At 39.9% G+C, this 17,289-nt stretch overlaps 1 protein-coding gene across 2 annotated transcripts in view; it reads left to right on the forward strand.

Moving 5' to 3' along the window:
• Positions 1-17,289, forward strand: part of UVRAG (UV radiation resistance associated) — a 292,819-nt gene that overhangs the window by 72,086 nt on the left and 203,444 nt on the right. For both annotated transcript variants that reach the window (XM_040963924.1, XM_040963925.1), the window contains exon 6: positions 13,606-13,688. In XM_040963924.1, the coding sequence (XP_040819858.1) occupies positions 13,606-13,688 (83 nt within the window). The remainder of the gene's footprint in view (positions 1-13,605; positions 13,689-17,289) is intronic.

Raw genomic sequence — 17,289 nt, forward strand, 5'->3', positions numbered from 1 at the left:
GAGTCAGAAGGAAGTGGGTGGGTTTAGTTCCATGCATGCCTGCTTCTTACTTACGAGATCCAGAGCTGATGGAATTATCTTTGAGCTTATTTCCCCTTATGTAAGTGAAAATAGCAACTCCTACCTTATCCTAAATTATTTTGAGGATTACATATGATAACTTATATTAAAAACCTTGAAAATGGTGAAAGTTTGGTAACAAATGACAAAAATTATTCACTAGGATTCTATGGTGAGAGGGACTGTGTCGTTGATGCTTACTGCAGTATCACAGTGTGTCCCTAGAATGGTACCTGGCATGGAATTGGTAGTTGATGAAATTTTGTTTACTGCATTTAGGAGTATCAGAGATTTGGGAATAAAACCTTGAGGAGTTGGTATTTTTCTTCACCCCAATTTGCCTCCCAATCTCACCCCCCAACTTCAATTTTTAAAAATGATGTATTTATTTGATTTACAGAGTAAGGGATAGACACAAAGAGAGAGATATCTTCTATTTGATGATTTACTCCCCAAATGTCTGCAATGGCCAGGCCTGGACTAGGACAAAACTGGGAGCCAGGAGCTTTATCCAGGTTTCCCATGTGGGTAACAGAGGCCCAAGCACTTGTGTCATTTGCTGTCTTTGCCAGACTATTAACACGAAGCTGGATCGGAGAAAATGAATTGGCACCTATGCGGATGCCAGTGTGGCAGGTGGCTGCATTACCCACTATGCCACAATACTGGCTGCTTAATTTCAACTGTTGATATTTATTTTTAGGTAGGTCATTCTGGCCTAGTAATTCTAATGTTGTGATATTGACAGTGCAAAAAGCATTAGGCCATTATTAAGGGTTCTTTTCTCACACTAAAAGCTATAGCAGCAATATCTTTAGAGACCAGTAGATGGCAGTACTTCCTCATTTTACTGGAAAAATCAGCATAGAGACAGAATCTAAGCCACAGGAAGAAAAGTCTCATGTGATTGAAATAGTGATTTTTAAGTAAATTTTATGAAATTTCCCATATAACTTGATCATCTCAAGTACATAGTCAAGTTGAGACTGAAGATTTAGGGGTGACAGTAAGTCTCAGGGTATGTTTTGAAAGGCTGTACCAATGAAAGTTCTCAGTTTTATATTTTTCAAGGCGTGGCTTTTCTGAAAAGTAGGAAACCTGAACTCATGTCAGATCTGGGTTGGTGTTGGCTGTATTCCTTTAGCAAATCACTTTACTTCTCTTGGTTTTAGGGTCTTCTATTAAAAGAAAATTCTTATTAGGTAGTATACACTGATGGGAATATTCGAATTATCTAGCCCAACACCCTCAGTTTATAGATTAAGGAACTGAGGTTCAGGGAACCTTATGACCTATTGAATTTAACACAACAAGTTAGTTTTATGCTGTAATTGATAACATATGCATGGATACACACACGAACTTTAAAAACATATTTTTTTTATATGAAAGAGTTATGGAGTGAGAGGAAATGAGAGACATGTTTGTGTGTGTGTGTGTGTGTGTGTGTTTGTGTGTGTGTCTGTGTGTAGGGAGAGAGAGAGAGAGACATGGAGAGAGATCTTCAGCCTGCTGGCTCACCCTCCAAATGGCTACAATAGCCAAGGCTGGGCCAGGCTGAAGCCAGGAGCCAAGAACTCCATCAGCTCCCCCACGTGGGTGGCACAGAGCCAAGCCCTGGGGTTTCATCTGTTCATTTCTTTGCCATATTAACAAGGTATTGGAGCAGAATTTCAGTAGCTGAGACTGGTACCAGCACCTGTATTGAATGCTGGTGTTGCAGGCAGCTACTTAATGTGCTGTGCCACAATAGTCTCCTGCCTCAGCATGTGTCACTGTATACTTTCATAGCGATTTAATGTTTAAAGATTTATCTGTAAGTCATTTTGAATCACATCCTTGCAACAATTGGAAGAATGCTTGTCAGCTAGTGTCATTATTTGCTTTATAAGTAAATTGAATTACAGAGTGGTAAAGTGACTTAGTCATTTCTGTATTGTGACTTGCCACTTTCTCTTTGCTGCTTTTGAGTTTACTTCTCTTAGTTGGTGTGTTAGTTTATTACAGTTCTTGGATGGTATGTCAGTTCCCTTTTTGAGAGGTTCCAAACTGTATCTTAAATTTGTGTCTCTGAACACTAAGCTCAGGATCAAGCATCTGATAGGTATCTGAATATAGATGTGATTGTTACAGGATTTGTATCAAGGTGTATCTTGTAATTGTCAAGTAAATGACAGATATGAGGCTGAGCTCGAGGCAGAATCAGGATCAGAATGTTTCTCTATATACATATACTTTATTCGTTAAATCATGTTAGTTATTAAAAGGTGATAGCTAGGTGCTTTTCTTCATTTAGTTTTCAGAAATTATTGTTTATTTTTTGTTTTACTTGAAAGATAAGCAGGGATATCCTGCCCACTGAAGTACCCGTAACTGCCAGGGCTGGTCTACACTGAAGCCGGGAGCCTGGAACTCCCTGTGGGTCTCCCGTGTGATGGCAGGGCCCATGTTCTTGGGCCACCATCTACTGACTGCCACTGTATGCATTAGCAGGCAGCTGGATCAGAAGCAGTGCCAGTGCTCACACCTAGCACTTTGATACGGAATGTGGGCTTCCCAAGTGCCATTTTAGCTGTTGTCTGCCCCTCATTGCTTGTTTGATTTTTTTTTTTTTTGAGATTTCTTCTACTGTTCAATTTCGCTAGCTTTGATTAAATACTGTTTGAGATCTCATCTTTAATTCATAGCCAATCAGGCGGGCAAGTATTTATATTTTTATTTTCAGGGTGAAGATATGAAAAACCAGATTTTTATTTAGATAGATTTACTTATTTAGATTTTTATTAAGTTAAAAGAATCACCATTTCTTCTTGATAGTCCTATTAATGCATATTCACTTCTTTGCAGGTCGTATTGCACATCTGCTTACACTCTGTAAGCAGAACACTCAGAGGTAGGGATGAAGGGTCCCAAGTAGAGCCTGTATTTTAACAACAGAGAGCTCCAGATGGTATCATTTTTGTCCAGGTGTTTTAGTGTATCATCAGAGAGAAGTTGAAAAAAATCGTAAAATAACTTGTTCCTATTTACATTTTATTCTGTATTTTGTCCCCTCCATTCCGTTATTCCACAACAGAAGAAGCAAAGACCAGGCAGATCCTCTGGTATTGCTTGAATAGCTGCTTGATGATAAAACAGTGCCTGAACCCAGTTCAAATTCGGGATAAAAGTTTTCTTCTGATGTGTTGGAGAAGTGTGTGTGTGGCTCCTAGTAGTGATAGTATTACATTGGGTAGTGATTACATAGTATTACAAAGCACGTATTCTAGTCAGAGACTATGCCAGGTACTTAAACTGCCTTTGTGTAACAGCTCCCTGAGGGTAGTCGTGATCCTCACTGTGTGAGGTCATAGCCTGGGAGGGAACCCTGCACAGCCAGTGGGCAGTAGATCCAGGTTTCAAACCCAGGTCTGACTCGCTTGAAGACTTAATTTCTTACTCTATGGGACATGGCCGGTCTTTCTGTCTTGCTTTCTGTCTTTCTTTTTCTAGATTTATTTGTGTTTATGGGAAAGGCAGATTTAGAGAAGGAGAGATAGAGAAAAAGATATTCCATCCGCTGGTTCACTCCCCAAGTGGCCACAACTGGCAAGCTGAGCTGAGCCAATCAGAAGACAGGAGCCAGGCGCTTCTTCCCAGTCTCCCATGCACACGTAGGGTCTACCATCTCTATCTTTGGTCATGGAATGCACCTAAACATTGGGTCTCCACAATTAATCAGAGGTATCCACTAGAAGTACATTGTTGAAATCAAATGAGAGACCACCGGGCAAGCACTTTGAATGATCTAATGTGCTTTATTCTACAGACTTGGGTATTTGTTATTGTAGTATGGGCATGCAATGCCGTGAGACCACCAGCCTACCAAAGTCCACGGAGGTTCCATGCATTAGTCACTATATTTGGCTTCCCTCTGAGCCTTCTTCCCCTCCCTGTTCTTTTCTCTTGGATCAAATTAACTCTTGACAGATGTTTGGAAAATCGTCTTATCCTGTAATTCATATTTATAAATCCTGCTGCTACAGTGTGGTCCCACTCTCTCTCTTCATTGAAGCCAGAGAATAATCTGGGAAAATGCCACGTTTCCTGTTATGAATTTGGAGGATCTTGTCTTCTTAGCACAACTCTTGAGCTTTTGAGTATTTTAATACTGGATCATTCAAAGCCAAGAATGGTTATGCATATAGATGTTTTAGATTCTTGAGAAGTAAACAGAGACAGAACTCTACAGTTGCTATCACTGGGGGAGTCAGAGTTTAAAATTTTGAAAACCTGCTTTTACTTTGCTTTTTAAAATTTATGATGAGAGTCTTTTTGTCAATAAGTCAGTCTCAGTGTAAATTGTCCCATACTGCAGGGAATTCCTTCTCTGTCCCCTATGCCTGTGATGCTGGCCAACATGTTACTTCTTCTGCCTTCTGTCACTTCTGTCTATTTGTGTGAATGTGGTTTCTTTGTATTAGGGCCAGTGATTTTCTAGGGTTGAGATGATGCTTAATCATGTTTGCAGTCCCAGGATTAACAACAGACTTTGCTTAGTGAGTATTTTTTCCATGCGTGAATGAAATCTGCCAGGATCACATTGTTCCCTTCTCTTTTCTAAAACTAAAATTTTCTCTTATGAGTTAATTAGTAGGCTTGTTTTCAGTCTTCTCATCATTAAGTAGCATTGAAGATAGTCTGTTTCATTCTTGGGAGAGCGTGAGTGTAGCCATGATTGTTTTCCAGGAGTACAATGGAGTGTCAGCAAGAGTCTCTATCCCCATGGACTTGAATTTAAAAAATAAATTTTAGTTTTGAGAGCTATATACCTTTGCTTAATACTATTCATATTGCTCACTGTTTTGAGGGGAGGAAATCATTGTCTCAAACGCCCCGCCAACCCCGGGGGCACGCACAGCGTCTGAGGAGAGGTCTCACTTCCCTCCTTAACAGCTCGGCATCTGGGCTTCATCTGAGCTCGCAGGCGGAGGGGGTGTCGCAGCTTGCAGATGCTGAACAGAGATCCTCGCTTAGTTTTTTCTCAGTTTAAACTTGGCCAGCACTTAAAAGGGCATTAATCTCTTTGAATATATACACATGGGAACCCAGGCTGTCTGTGGCTTCATCAGGTAGCTATTTTAGGAGTAGTCATACAAATAAATACTGTGTTTTTCAAAAGCATATGCCAACTGTATCTGCAAATGTGTGTAGGTAGTAGGATGAGCCCTGCTTCGATTTGTTTTTCCTTGTCTATCTTGCTTTCTTTCAAAGCTCACTTGCAGTTTGGAGGCTAACATGTGGAGCATAGTCGAGTCCTGCTGGGAACGGCTCTCATTGTGATCCTTAAGCTGCTGTGCCAGGGCTTCCATTGAGCCTTTATTCTTTTCCTTAACACATTGTACTTTGATGAGACTGTGACCCTGATTCCTCCTACTCTCTCAAGATATCTGTATATCTAGACTGGTGTCAAATCATGTTTCAAAATCACACCCAGCCTACATGGTTCAACCTGAGCTCAGTTCTCCCTTTTTTTGCTCAAGAAAACCTTCTGTTGGGGACCCCTGTTGTAGTTCCGCGAGTGAAGTCACCACTTGTAATACCAGTCTCCTATATGGGCCCCGGTTCATATTCCTGCTGCTCCACTTCCAATACAGCTCCCTGCTAATGTGCCTGGGAAAAGCAGCACAGGATGGTCTTAACTGCTTGGGTCCCTGTCACCCACATGGGAGAGCTGGATGAAGCTTCTGGCTCTTGACTTTAACTTGGTTCAGCCCTGGCCATTGCAGCTATCCAAGGAGTAAAGCAGCAGATGGAAGGTCTCTCCTTCTCTCTCATTTCTCTCTTTCTCTCTGTAAGTCTGCATTTCAAACAAATAAACTTTAAAAACAACACCCCCCCCCCAAAGCCTTCTGTTGAGTATGTTGTTGGGGTCCAGTGGGTTAACTGCTTCCTGAGACACTGGCATTCAGTATGAGGAGTCCTGGTTGGACTTGTTGGAGTCCTGGTTGCTCCACTTCTAATCCACCTCCCTGATAATACACCTGGGAAAGCAGTAGAAAATGACCAAAATGACCTGTATGATACCTGGAATGGTTCTGGCCTGGCTTCATACTGGCCAAGCCCCAGCAACAGAGGAGATATTTGGGGAGTGAATCAGTGCATGGAAGTTCTCTTTCTGTAATCCTGCCTTATTAATTTAAAAAAAAAGCCTATACAAAGCTCCTGCCATGTGCCTAAATTCAGAACAGGGGAGTCATCCTGGGTCCCTTTGATTTGGAATCACTTCTGCTGATGGCTGCTAAAAAAATTACTACTGTCTTTCCCGATTCTTTACATCATAGCCACATTTCCTCAATGCTGCTGATGTCCATCCTTTTTTTTTTTTTTAATCACATTGTGTCAGTAGCCTTTGACCTTGTAGTTTAAGTGGCTAACAGGTTGCAGCTGTGATCTATGTCTGTTTGCCTGTCTGCCTTCCCTCCTTCTTTTTTTTCCTTCTTTCTTAAAAATAAATTTTATTTTTGATGATGTTTACATAGTTGATCCAGGTGGGAAGGATCAGGGGTTTGGGAAAAGTGGGTGTGATCATTGTTTCCAAATTTTCTATTTCTTCCTGTTTCTGGTGGAAGGGAGGAGATAAGGGGAGGAGCCATGCCCAACCCCTCAATTGCCCCAGTCCTCGGATATGGGGCATGGCCACCCAATGTCATTCCAGGGTCCCAATCTAGTGCATGTTCCGAGGGTTCTGCCAGGTGCTTTAGATCATTCTGAAATGCTCTCGATCTGTGATCTATTTCTTAACACCCCATCCTTAAGAGTTTCCTGTTTTGGGGCTGGTGTGATAGCCTTAGCATGCTACTATTCTACCTGCAGTGTTGGCATCCCATATATGGACACCAGTTCATGTCCTGGCTGTCTCACTTCCCATTCAGTTCCCTGCTTGTGGCCTGGAAAAGTGGTAGAGGATGGCCAAAAGCTTTGGAACCCTGTACCTACTTGGGAGACCCAGAAGAAGTTCCTGGCTCCTAGCTTTGGATCAGCTCAGCTCTGGCCTTTGAGGCCACCTGGGGGAGTGAACCAGTGGATGGGAGATCTTTGTCTCTCCTCTCCGTAAAATCGAATCTGCCTTTTCAATAAAAGTAAATATATATTTTTTAAAGATTTATTTTTTATTTTTTTTTATTGGAAAGGCAGATATACAGAGAGGAGAGACAGAGAGGAAGATCTTCCATCCGATGATTCACTCCCCAGGTGAGCGCAACGACCGATACTATGCCAGGAGCCTCTTCCGGGTCTCCCACGCGGGAGCAGGGTCCCAAAGCCTTGGGCCGTCCTTTGTCCAGGCCCCGAATCTTACAGTCTGTTTGAACTGATCGCTTTCTTTTATCTACTTATGCAGTTAGTCACTGGACTCTCTGGAGTTGTTTTTTTTTTTTTTTAAATAACTCTGGTTTCCATGGCTACTTTTGCATCTCTGTTGCCATAATGCAAACTTGGACTGGCATCCTCTAAGGACTGGATTTCTACAGTAGTTTTCTTGGTTGGCATGTAGCCTTTCATCTTTTTGTATCCACTGAGTTTCACTCAGCGCTGCCTGATGAATCTTGTTAAAGTGCACGTTAACAAGAATCTACTACACAAAGTAGATTCTGGGTCTCTGCTGAGTGTGTCTAAATCTCTTACTTGCTTTCCTTCTCCTTAGCACCCCAGAGTCAGTCAGTCTGTCTTCTTTCTTCTCTCTGTTTTCATTAACATTGTTACTGACACAGGCTCAACTGTCGATACATCCTGTATGTGTGGATTTTTAATATTATCCATCAGGTACCAGTAACACTTAACATACCTGGGCTTTCTGTATCATATCTGTCATTCCCAAAGTAGCCTTTCTCAAATGCATCTCTGATTATTCCTCTAGAATGTCAGAAATGCTTCACTAGTCTTTTCTGTTAGCCTAGAAGGCTTTCTGTGCTCCAGCTCTCCTGGAACCCATCTCTCTTATTCAGTGGTATTTCCCACTATTTTCTCCTCTGGAGTTCCCAGGAATTTCCACATCACTGGAGCTCAACAATTTGGGCCACTATTTAATAATCCTGAATGCAGTTTGTGGTTTCCCACTGGGCTTTGGCTAAAGGTGTTCTGTCTGTGTGGAATTTCCCTTCCTAGCCATTTAGCTTTTCAGTACTATTTACTGTATCCCCAGTCCTCCCACCATCACTGTTCTTGAGGTACCCACCTACACTAGCTGGAGTCTTTAGCACACCTGAAACCTCATTGCTTTTGGAATTTAATCTTTCTTATGGTACCGTTGTATTATTTGCTTCACTTGCAACCTTACCTGGGTTGTACAAGTTATGTGGATAGTTAGTAGCGTTTGACTAATGTTCTTTATGTATTAGGTGTTCAGCAATAGTTAATTATGTGGCTATTATTGTTTGCATAGTTTATTCTATCTAACTGGGTTCTTTCTATGTAATTTTGTAGCTTTAATGAAGTTAAGGAAAGTCTTGTGACTTTTGTCATAGTTAAAAACTCAAAATGTACAGTAATGTGTTTTGAAAAGTGACTCATCCAGTGAGCTAGTCTAGGGATAAGCAAACTATAGTCTCACATATTTTTGTATGGTCCATGAGCTCACAGTGGGTTTTATATTGAAACCATAAGGGATAGAAAGAACAAATGAAGAAGAATGTGTGACAGAGATGACATAAGGCCCACAAGACCTAACATAATTACTAACTGGCCCTTTATGGGCAAAGTTTGTTGAGTACAGATCAGGAAGTACACCTGATTTGCCTGGCCATACTCCTGCGCATTGGATATGTCAAATTATCTGTTTCTCTGAGTAGTTCAATAGACATTCACCAGACTAGTGCCTATTCCCTTCCCTGAAAAAGAACTGTGAGGCTTGGCCTCAGAAGAATTTTGAGTGACATGTAAATCTCTTCTGGGCTCTTTGGCACTTGGCAGTATCTCCTTCAGATAACCAGATACAAATGGGCCGTTTCTTCCCATTATGCTCCTTTGTCAGGGACCTGTCAAGATCGCACATCTGGGGAAGTTAGATGTCATTCAGGACAAGGCTCTTGGCATACTTCAAGAATGTTAATTGCCAAGTGACGGCTAAAGCAGAAGGGCTTAATAATGCCTGTAAGTTGCCTTAAATGTACATGGGCCCAGAACTGTAGAATTGGAAAAGGTCTTAGAGATCATCAACTGTGGGGTGGTTCTTAAGAACTTGGGCTGTGGAGCCAGACTGCATGGCTCTTCTACTTAATCCTCTCTCTGTCTCAGTTTCCTCACCTTGACGTGGGGATAATAATAGTGTCTGTCTCACTGTGCTTTGTGAATATTCACTGTGTCAGCATTTCACATACTGACAGGTCAAATATTAACATTAACATGTAAAACAGTGCTGTCTGGCACACTGTAAACACTCACAGGTCTTGTTTGTATTGCTGTCAAATTTTATTATTTCTATCAGTAGTATTTGAATTTCAGTTTAAGTAAGCTTGTACAAATCTTTATTTCCATTTCACTTGAAAGAACGTGACAGAAAGTGACAAGAGATCTTCCATCTGCTGGTTCACTTCTCACAGGACTGAAAGGATTTTCCTCACTTACATGACATGCAATGTGGATGAAAACCTGGACCCTGCTCTCAGCTGAATGCTTTTTAGGATGTGTTGTTTTTGCTTGGGTGTTAGTGGATGTGGATGCTTTTTAATAGGTAGAAAAAAAATACGTAGTGGCTTTTTGCATGAAATTTCACAGATGCTAAATAGAACACCATTAATGATTTTTCTGAGGCATTTGAAATCTCTTTTTAGTGTCCTTTATTGCTTAGATTATGTAGCCAATGTATAGCTCTGTCCTCATCTATGTAGGTTTCATAGCCAACTCTTTGTTCTTGAAAGCCAGGTAAAATTATTCTGTTAAGTACATACAGTTTCGTGGCATTGGGTATATTTATAGTGTTATACATCACCCAAATTGGAAAATGTTTTCTTCATCATGAAAGAGAACTCTGTAGCTGTTAAGGAGTCCCTCTTCATTTGGCCTGCCTCCAACCCCTGACAGACACCAGTCTGCTTGCCATTGTGTGCATTCTATGCATTTGCCTTTTACATGTAGGCAGTTTACATAAATGGGATTATAATGCCCGACATTTTCTGTTATGAGGTGCATTCACATGCCATGTGTATCTGAACTTCATTCCTCTTTAGCATCAAGTACCATCCCATTGCATTGAAATACCACATCTAATTTATCTGTTTATCTGTTGGTTTGCACAGTTGAGCTGTTTCTAGCTTTTGGCATTGTGAATAGTGCTGCTGTGAACATAGGTGCTCCAGTATTTGTTGGAGTGCCTGTTTTCAATTCTTTTAAATTTGTGCTTAGTAGCGGAGTTGCTGAGTCATATTATAATTCTATTTATCTTTTTGAGAAATTGTAAATGCCTTTTCTACCAGTGACCATTTTATTTAATTAATTAATTCATCTATCTATCTATCTATCTATCTATCTATCTATCTATCTATCTATCTATTTATTTTAGCAAAAGTGCATGAGGGCCCAGGTTTCTCCACATCTTTGTATTTATGTATGTATATACATGTGCGTATAAGTGGAATTATGCAACATTATCCTTTGACTTATTTTATGTAACATCATATACTCAAGGTTTATCTGCATTATAGCATGTGCCAGCAATTCTTTCCTTTGAGTACTATTTTGCTGTAAGAATATGCTACTTTTTTAAATCCATTTTTTCTGTGGACTTGTGTATTGGTCTTTCCTTAAGATGTTGTAGTTGATATTGTTATGGCTTACAAATATCTCTTTGAGAACTTTTAATTCTTTTGAGTATGCATGCAGTAATAGTTGCTGGGTTATATGGTATATGATATAATCCTTTTAGTATGTTACTAAACATTTTTGCCAGTATTTTATTTTATTGTATTTCCTTCCTTCCTTTCTTCCTTCCTTCCTCTCTCCCTCCCTCTCTTCCTTCCTTCCTTTTCATTTTTCTTTCATTTTTGCTTTCTTTTTCTCCCTCCCTCCCTCCCTCCCTCCCTCCCTTCCTTCCTTCCTTCCTTCCTTTCTTTCTTTTTCTTGTTCTTTCTTTCTCATAACTAGTACAATTCATCAGTTAAATTATCTGGTTCTGGACTTTTTTTTTTCTAGCACTCATAATTACTAATCCAATCATTATTTCTGTTGTACAACTATCCAGATTTTCCACTTTCCCCCCTTTTTTTTGCTTTGTGTATTCATAGAAATTTCCATTTGACCTAGCTTATCTGATTTGTCGGCATGCAATTCTTCATAATTTTCTTCAATAATCCTTTTTATTGCTGTAAGGGTAGTGATTCCTATTTCTATTCCTGATTTTCATTGTTTGAGTCTACTTTCTTTTTCTTTTTGTCATTTTAAGTTAAAGTTTGTCTATGTTGTTGATCTTTCCAAAGAACTAACTTTTGTTTTTGTTGATTTTTCTCTGTTTTCAGGAAGTCTTTATTCTTTGTATTTTATTATTATTTTTTATTGGAAAGGCGGATATACAGAGAGGAGAGACAGAGAGGAAGATCTTCCGTCCGATGATTCACTCCCCAAGTGAGCTCAATGGCCGATGCTATGCCGATCCGAAGCCAGGAGCCTCTTCCGGGTCTCCCACGCGGGTGCAGGGTCCCAAAGCTTTGGGCCGTCCTCGACTGCTTTCCCAGGCCACAGGCAGGGAGCTGGAAGGGAAGTGGGGCTGCCGGGATTAGAACCGGTGCCCATATGGGATCCCGGGCGTGCAAGGCGAGGACTTAACCACTTGCGCCACTGCGCCGGGCCCTATTCTTTGTATTTTATACTGGCATTATAGCAGGTGCTTACTGTGGTGCTTTTTACGTACTTTTCGCTTTACAAATATTAATCTTTTTGTCCAGATAAGTTCAATGGTTTTTTTGGGGAGATCATCTCTGGTCTGAAGGTAGAGCCAGCAGAGTATCATCCAATCAATTAAAAGCCCAACATTACGTCAGTAACAATTTGTAACGTTATGGAATTAGTTGACGTGATATTGAGTAACCAATGTGTTAAAAGAGAAAAAAAAAGAATGCAAGTTATGAACCACATACTGTGACTTCTACATTGACATTTCAATTACAACTGGGTTCTATACACCTTAAAATGGCTACTAATTACTATTCAGCTGTCTCATGTCTATTTTAATTTTAGCATTTAGCAGTTTATAGCGTTGAAGCATGATTTTGCTGAACCTGGCTGTTTTTCGGGTAGTCTAACTCTATAACTCTAACAAGACATATGTCAACAGTTTAGGTGAACAGTTTTAGGAGGGGTGTGCAGAGAAATCTTCAATACCCCAGTGAGGGGTAACTAATCTCTGTGTCCCACCCAGTGAGTTATAAGTGCATCCCCGCTGACTGTTTCTGTTTCTAGGCTTTCCTTGTTGTTCTCTATCTATTCTAGTTTTTTTGTTTATTTGTTTGTTTGTTTTGAGGGGTTTCTGGAGCTATCCCAATGGTCATTACAAGAGAGGTTGGGGACCCAAAGTCGGAACCAGGCAAGGACCAGAGAAGCTCCTCTCCCTAGTCCCGAAGGAAGTTTGCTGTTCTGTTTCTACGGACTGCTCAGTGCTCCTGGTTGTCCTTCTGATGACCTTGGATCCTGCAAGGCAGGATTTTGGCTTCTTCCATCCCGTGTGGGAGATCCAAAAGGGGGTGGATGCTGGACTTTATGTTTGGTAGATGCTTGCAATGAAAGAATCTCAACTGAATTTGAACTGTGGTAATGCAACAAGGTGGAGGAATCCACCATGGGGGAGTTTGGGGAGGAGTAGGAGGAATCCAGTGCCTATAAAACTGTGTCACATAATGCAATGTAATCAATAAAAAAAAAACAAATATTAGTGTTTTTAATTTCAAAAACCATTTGTGAGGTAGATGCTCTCCTCATCTCTGTTTTACAGATAGAAAATTGTAAAACAGTGAAACTCATGGAATTATAACCTTTGCTTAGAATTACAGACCTGTTATACTAACGGCAGGGATAGAAATCCTGCTGATGAGGGTCCACTAGGTTTTCTTAGCTACTATTGTTCCATCTTTCTTAAATGTTCTTATGGAAATGGTACTATGTTCTCTTTAAAGCCATGCTTTCTCCTCTGTATCCCTGAGTGGAGGTGTTTATTTTTCATATTCCTAAACAGAACTTGGAATAAATTATTCCCACAAAAACTGTATCTAATAGCTAGGCACAGTTGAAAATACTGTTAATACTCTTCTTTAGTCACATAATATATTCAGAAGACTTCTGGAGATTCCTGGGGAATTTTCTGCAATTTGTAATGAAAAACATTGTTTATGTAAGAAGCACATTTTCTTTAAATGTCCTTACCTGAAAGATTAGACTTTAGCTATGTGAAAATTACACTTTACTATTTGGAATCTCTAAAATTTTAAGTTAAGTGTTTATATGTTATTTTTTCTTAAAGCAAAAGTGATTAATTTGTGCACAGATTTTGTTTGGGTTAATTTGTTGATTAATGTCTTTCAGGGTTACTCAAATGCTCAAAAGAGCAATCTTCAGGTGGATCAGAACTGTGTTCGCAATTCTTACGATGTCTTCTCTTTGCTACGGTAAGAAGCTGCTTTGGTGTCTTCCTGAATTCTACAGAATCTTCCTCATTTTGAATTTGGGACATCTCAAATGTGAGGAAGTGTGCCAGAGCTTTAGAAACTGTTATTCAGGCTTAGCAGATTTAACTGAAGCCTTCCTAAGCCACAGTGATTCAAGCTTATCTCTTTCACAAGGTTTTTGGAAAATCATTTCCTCTTTCTGGGTACTGGGAAAATTGATAAAACCAGTGATCTTGAAGTAGGCCCATGAACTGAGTTCTGGCATCCTGCGTTCTAAAGAGCAGCACTCAGAGGTGTACAGTTTCGACTCACTGAAGTCTTAACAGCTACAGGGTCACTGGAAAACTCCCTAACAGTCCCAGACATGGCTGCCAGCTTTGACCTGCTCTTCATCTTGATAGAATCGTGTTTGACAAACCAAAGGAGCTTTGTATGAATCTAAAGTTCAGAGGCCTAAATGTCTCAGCTCGGTATTTTCATAATGTCTGGGCTTAATTTTGCAAGATTTTAAAATTTGGCTTTAATTTTGAATGTGGTAGATCATCAAGGAAATTTTCCCAGGGGGCAAGCTACCAAAATAAATGCAATTGAAAATAAAGTTAACAGTGACGTTCAACCAGTGTTCACCCTCCTCAGACAGATTGTTCATTGACATTTGATTTTGGCAGTATTTTTCTAATGTTGACATAACACTTCATAAATTTTAGACCATTAGACATGCTCTATGTATCTACTCGGGGAAGAGTCAGAAAGATGACTGGAGAAGTGGTTATTTTATAAGTATTATAAAATTGCCCTTTCCTTTTTAAATGCTGAATTGTGTACGTGATGAAATAGAGTTTAGTTTCATGGACTGCGTAAATCACTCTTAAGAGGCAGTGACTTTGCCTACAGTAAGCACTTGATGTGTGATGACTTGCCTCTTATCTGAGAGGTGCCTTCATCTTCACTGCTAAGAACTTGGGAAGGAGAACCTTTTTCTGCCAAGGGCCATTGGGAAACTTAGAACATGATTCATGGGCCGTACATAATGATCAGTGTAAAAATTAGCCTGTTATAGCTTTATTGAATTTCAAGTCCCAGTTGTGGTTGCCTTGGCAAAACCAGAATAAATGAATTTGTAGGCCTTATGTGACCCATGGGCCAGATGTTCCCCACCCTGGCTTAGAATATAGACCATAGCAGACAGGATTTGGTATTTAGAGAGTGGAAATGGAAAGTAAAAGTTGTGTGTGTGTGTATAGGTACACACACACACACACACACACACACACACACACACACACACACACCCCTATTCAGTTTGGGCCATGTGGACTTTTAAACCACGAAAAGAAGAATGTCCAGAGATAGTTTTAAATTTTAATAAACTACTAATATTTCTTGCCCCATTTCCTTCCGTGAGATGAGAATATAAGTGCTGTTATTTTGAAGATACTTTATAAAAATAAGATTGTGTGATCTTACTAGAAAAACTGATAGAACTTAAAAAAAAAAAAAGCTACCGTGTGGGAGAAGAAAAGGATTTGGAAGAATAGTGAATAGTGCAGCATTAAGGAAGCTAAAATAGAATGGTTTTGAGGGATTTTGAAAGCTTTGTGATAAAACGGAACACTAGTTACTGAAGAAAGACTGTTTGATCTTGTGAAGCGTTGTGATGTTATAAGAAAGTGGATTTTACCTGGTGACCTGCTTTTAATGATCTCTGCTTCATCCTGGTTGATTTAACTTTTATAATCCTTCTAAAAGGTGAAAGCAGTGATGCTAAGAATTTGCCTTATTTATGAGCATATCTGTGATATTGTTCCCTTAGAAGCTTTTGTTTTTGTGATTATGCAGCAGGGATTGTAGCTTTTGTGTGAAGTGTAGAATCTGCAGTCAATAGGCGCACCAAATTCCAGAGTGGTTGGAAGGTTTTCTGACAAGTACATTTTGTGAATCCTTTGCATGGTCTCACCTTCCTGGAAATGGCATAATGTCTAGAAGAAATCTTAAACGCAGGGTGCCCTCCGGTGCCAAGTCAGCAGGCTGAGTTGGAAGTTGCTTAGTTACTAAGCGTTGATTTTGTTATGACTGGGCTCTTGGGAGTTTCATTTTCAGGGTACCTTACGCATTCTTCAGGTATCTTAGTAATTCAAACTGCTTTATTAAGAATACTGTTTTCATCACATTTGCATATTTGCTTTTAGCTAACTATAGATAGACTTTTCTGAATTATATCAAGGCTCTATTTATCAGTTACTTTGCTTGAACCCAGGAACTTACTTGGGAACTTTAAATTGTGCTTCTTAAAGTTAATGAATAAAATGAAATTAAAATACCTGTCTTCTGCTCTGATGAATATTCCTTGCTTGCCATTGCTTTTACCTTAATACTGATATATGTAAAGTGTTTTGTAGGAAGCTTGGTTTGTGCCTAACACATCAACTTCATTTCAATGCAGGCAGCATTGCCCACTGGGTGGAGTCATTAAAAAATATACACCTTCCTTTTCCTCATGATTGCTTTGGTTTGTAAAATTGGAGTTACTTCATCCATAATATCGAATGGAATTTGATGGATGGCAGGGAATCTGCCATCAATGAACTGTACAACATTTTCAGTGTTGTATAGAATCAGGATTCGAACCCAGGTTTCCTGATTCTGCTTATTGAGAGTGTGTTCAGGTTAATAATATTACCTTTTGCCCATTAACCACCAGTATGCACATCTTCTCTCTCAACTTATTTCCATGTGCTTGTCCCAGAGAAATGGGAAATGTTGACTAAACAAGAATTCTGGAGTACCTAAACCCCAGACCCAAAGCCCGTTCACATGAATGTGTGTGCCATTTTGTAGGAAAACAATTGCTGAGATGATTTGGTCCGTATTTAAGAATTTAGGCTAATTTCATTTTTTTCCCAAAAATATCAGCAGGTCATTCCAAATCCATGTTTGGGGAATGTGATGGTAATTAAACTCAATCTTAACGCCTTTTTTTCTTTTTTAAAGATTTATTTATTGAAAAGTCAGATATACAGAGAAGAGGAGAGACAGAGGAAGATCTTCTTTCCGATGAGTCACTCCCCAAGTGAGCTCAACGGCCGATGCTATGCCGATCCGAAGCCAGGAGCCAGGAATTTCTTCCAGGTCTCCCACAGGGTGCAGGGTCCCAAAGCTTTGGGCCGTCCTCGACTGCTTTTCCAGGCCACAAGCGGGGAGCTGGATGGGAAGTGGAGCTGCCGGGATTACAACTGGCACCCATATGGGATCCCGGCGCGTTCAAGGTGAGGACTTTAGCCACTAGGCCATCGTGCCGGGCCCAACTCCTTTTTTTTTGACATCCCTGCATTCCAGCTTGTGTTGAGGTAAACAGACTTTTGATGAGGAGCCACTATGTTATTTTTGATACTTTAGGATGTTCACCACAAGGTGTCAATGTTGTTCTTTATATGGCATTTGAAATTCCATTCATTTTTAATTGTGGGTGACAAAAGTATAAGACTTGAATGGAGTATGATGTACTATAGAATGAGCATGTAGCTTTTCAAACTTACCTTTTGGAAATGCTTATATTCTAGATTGAAGAATATAAGCTTATTAGATAACTTTTTTCTTTTGG

Source organism: Ochotona curzoniae, unplaced genomic scaffold, assembly GCF_017591425.1.
Source record: "Ochotona curzoniae isolate NIBS_2020 unplaced genomic scaffold, NIBS_Ocur_1.0 scaffold_3223, whole genome shotgun sequence".
Taxonomy (NCBI): Eukaryota; Metazoa; Chordata; class Mammalia; order Lagomorpha; family Ochotonidae; genus Ochotona; species Ochotona curzoniae.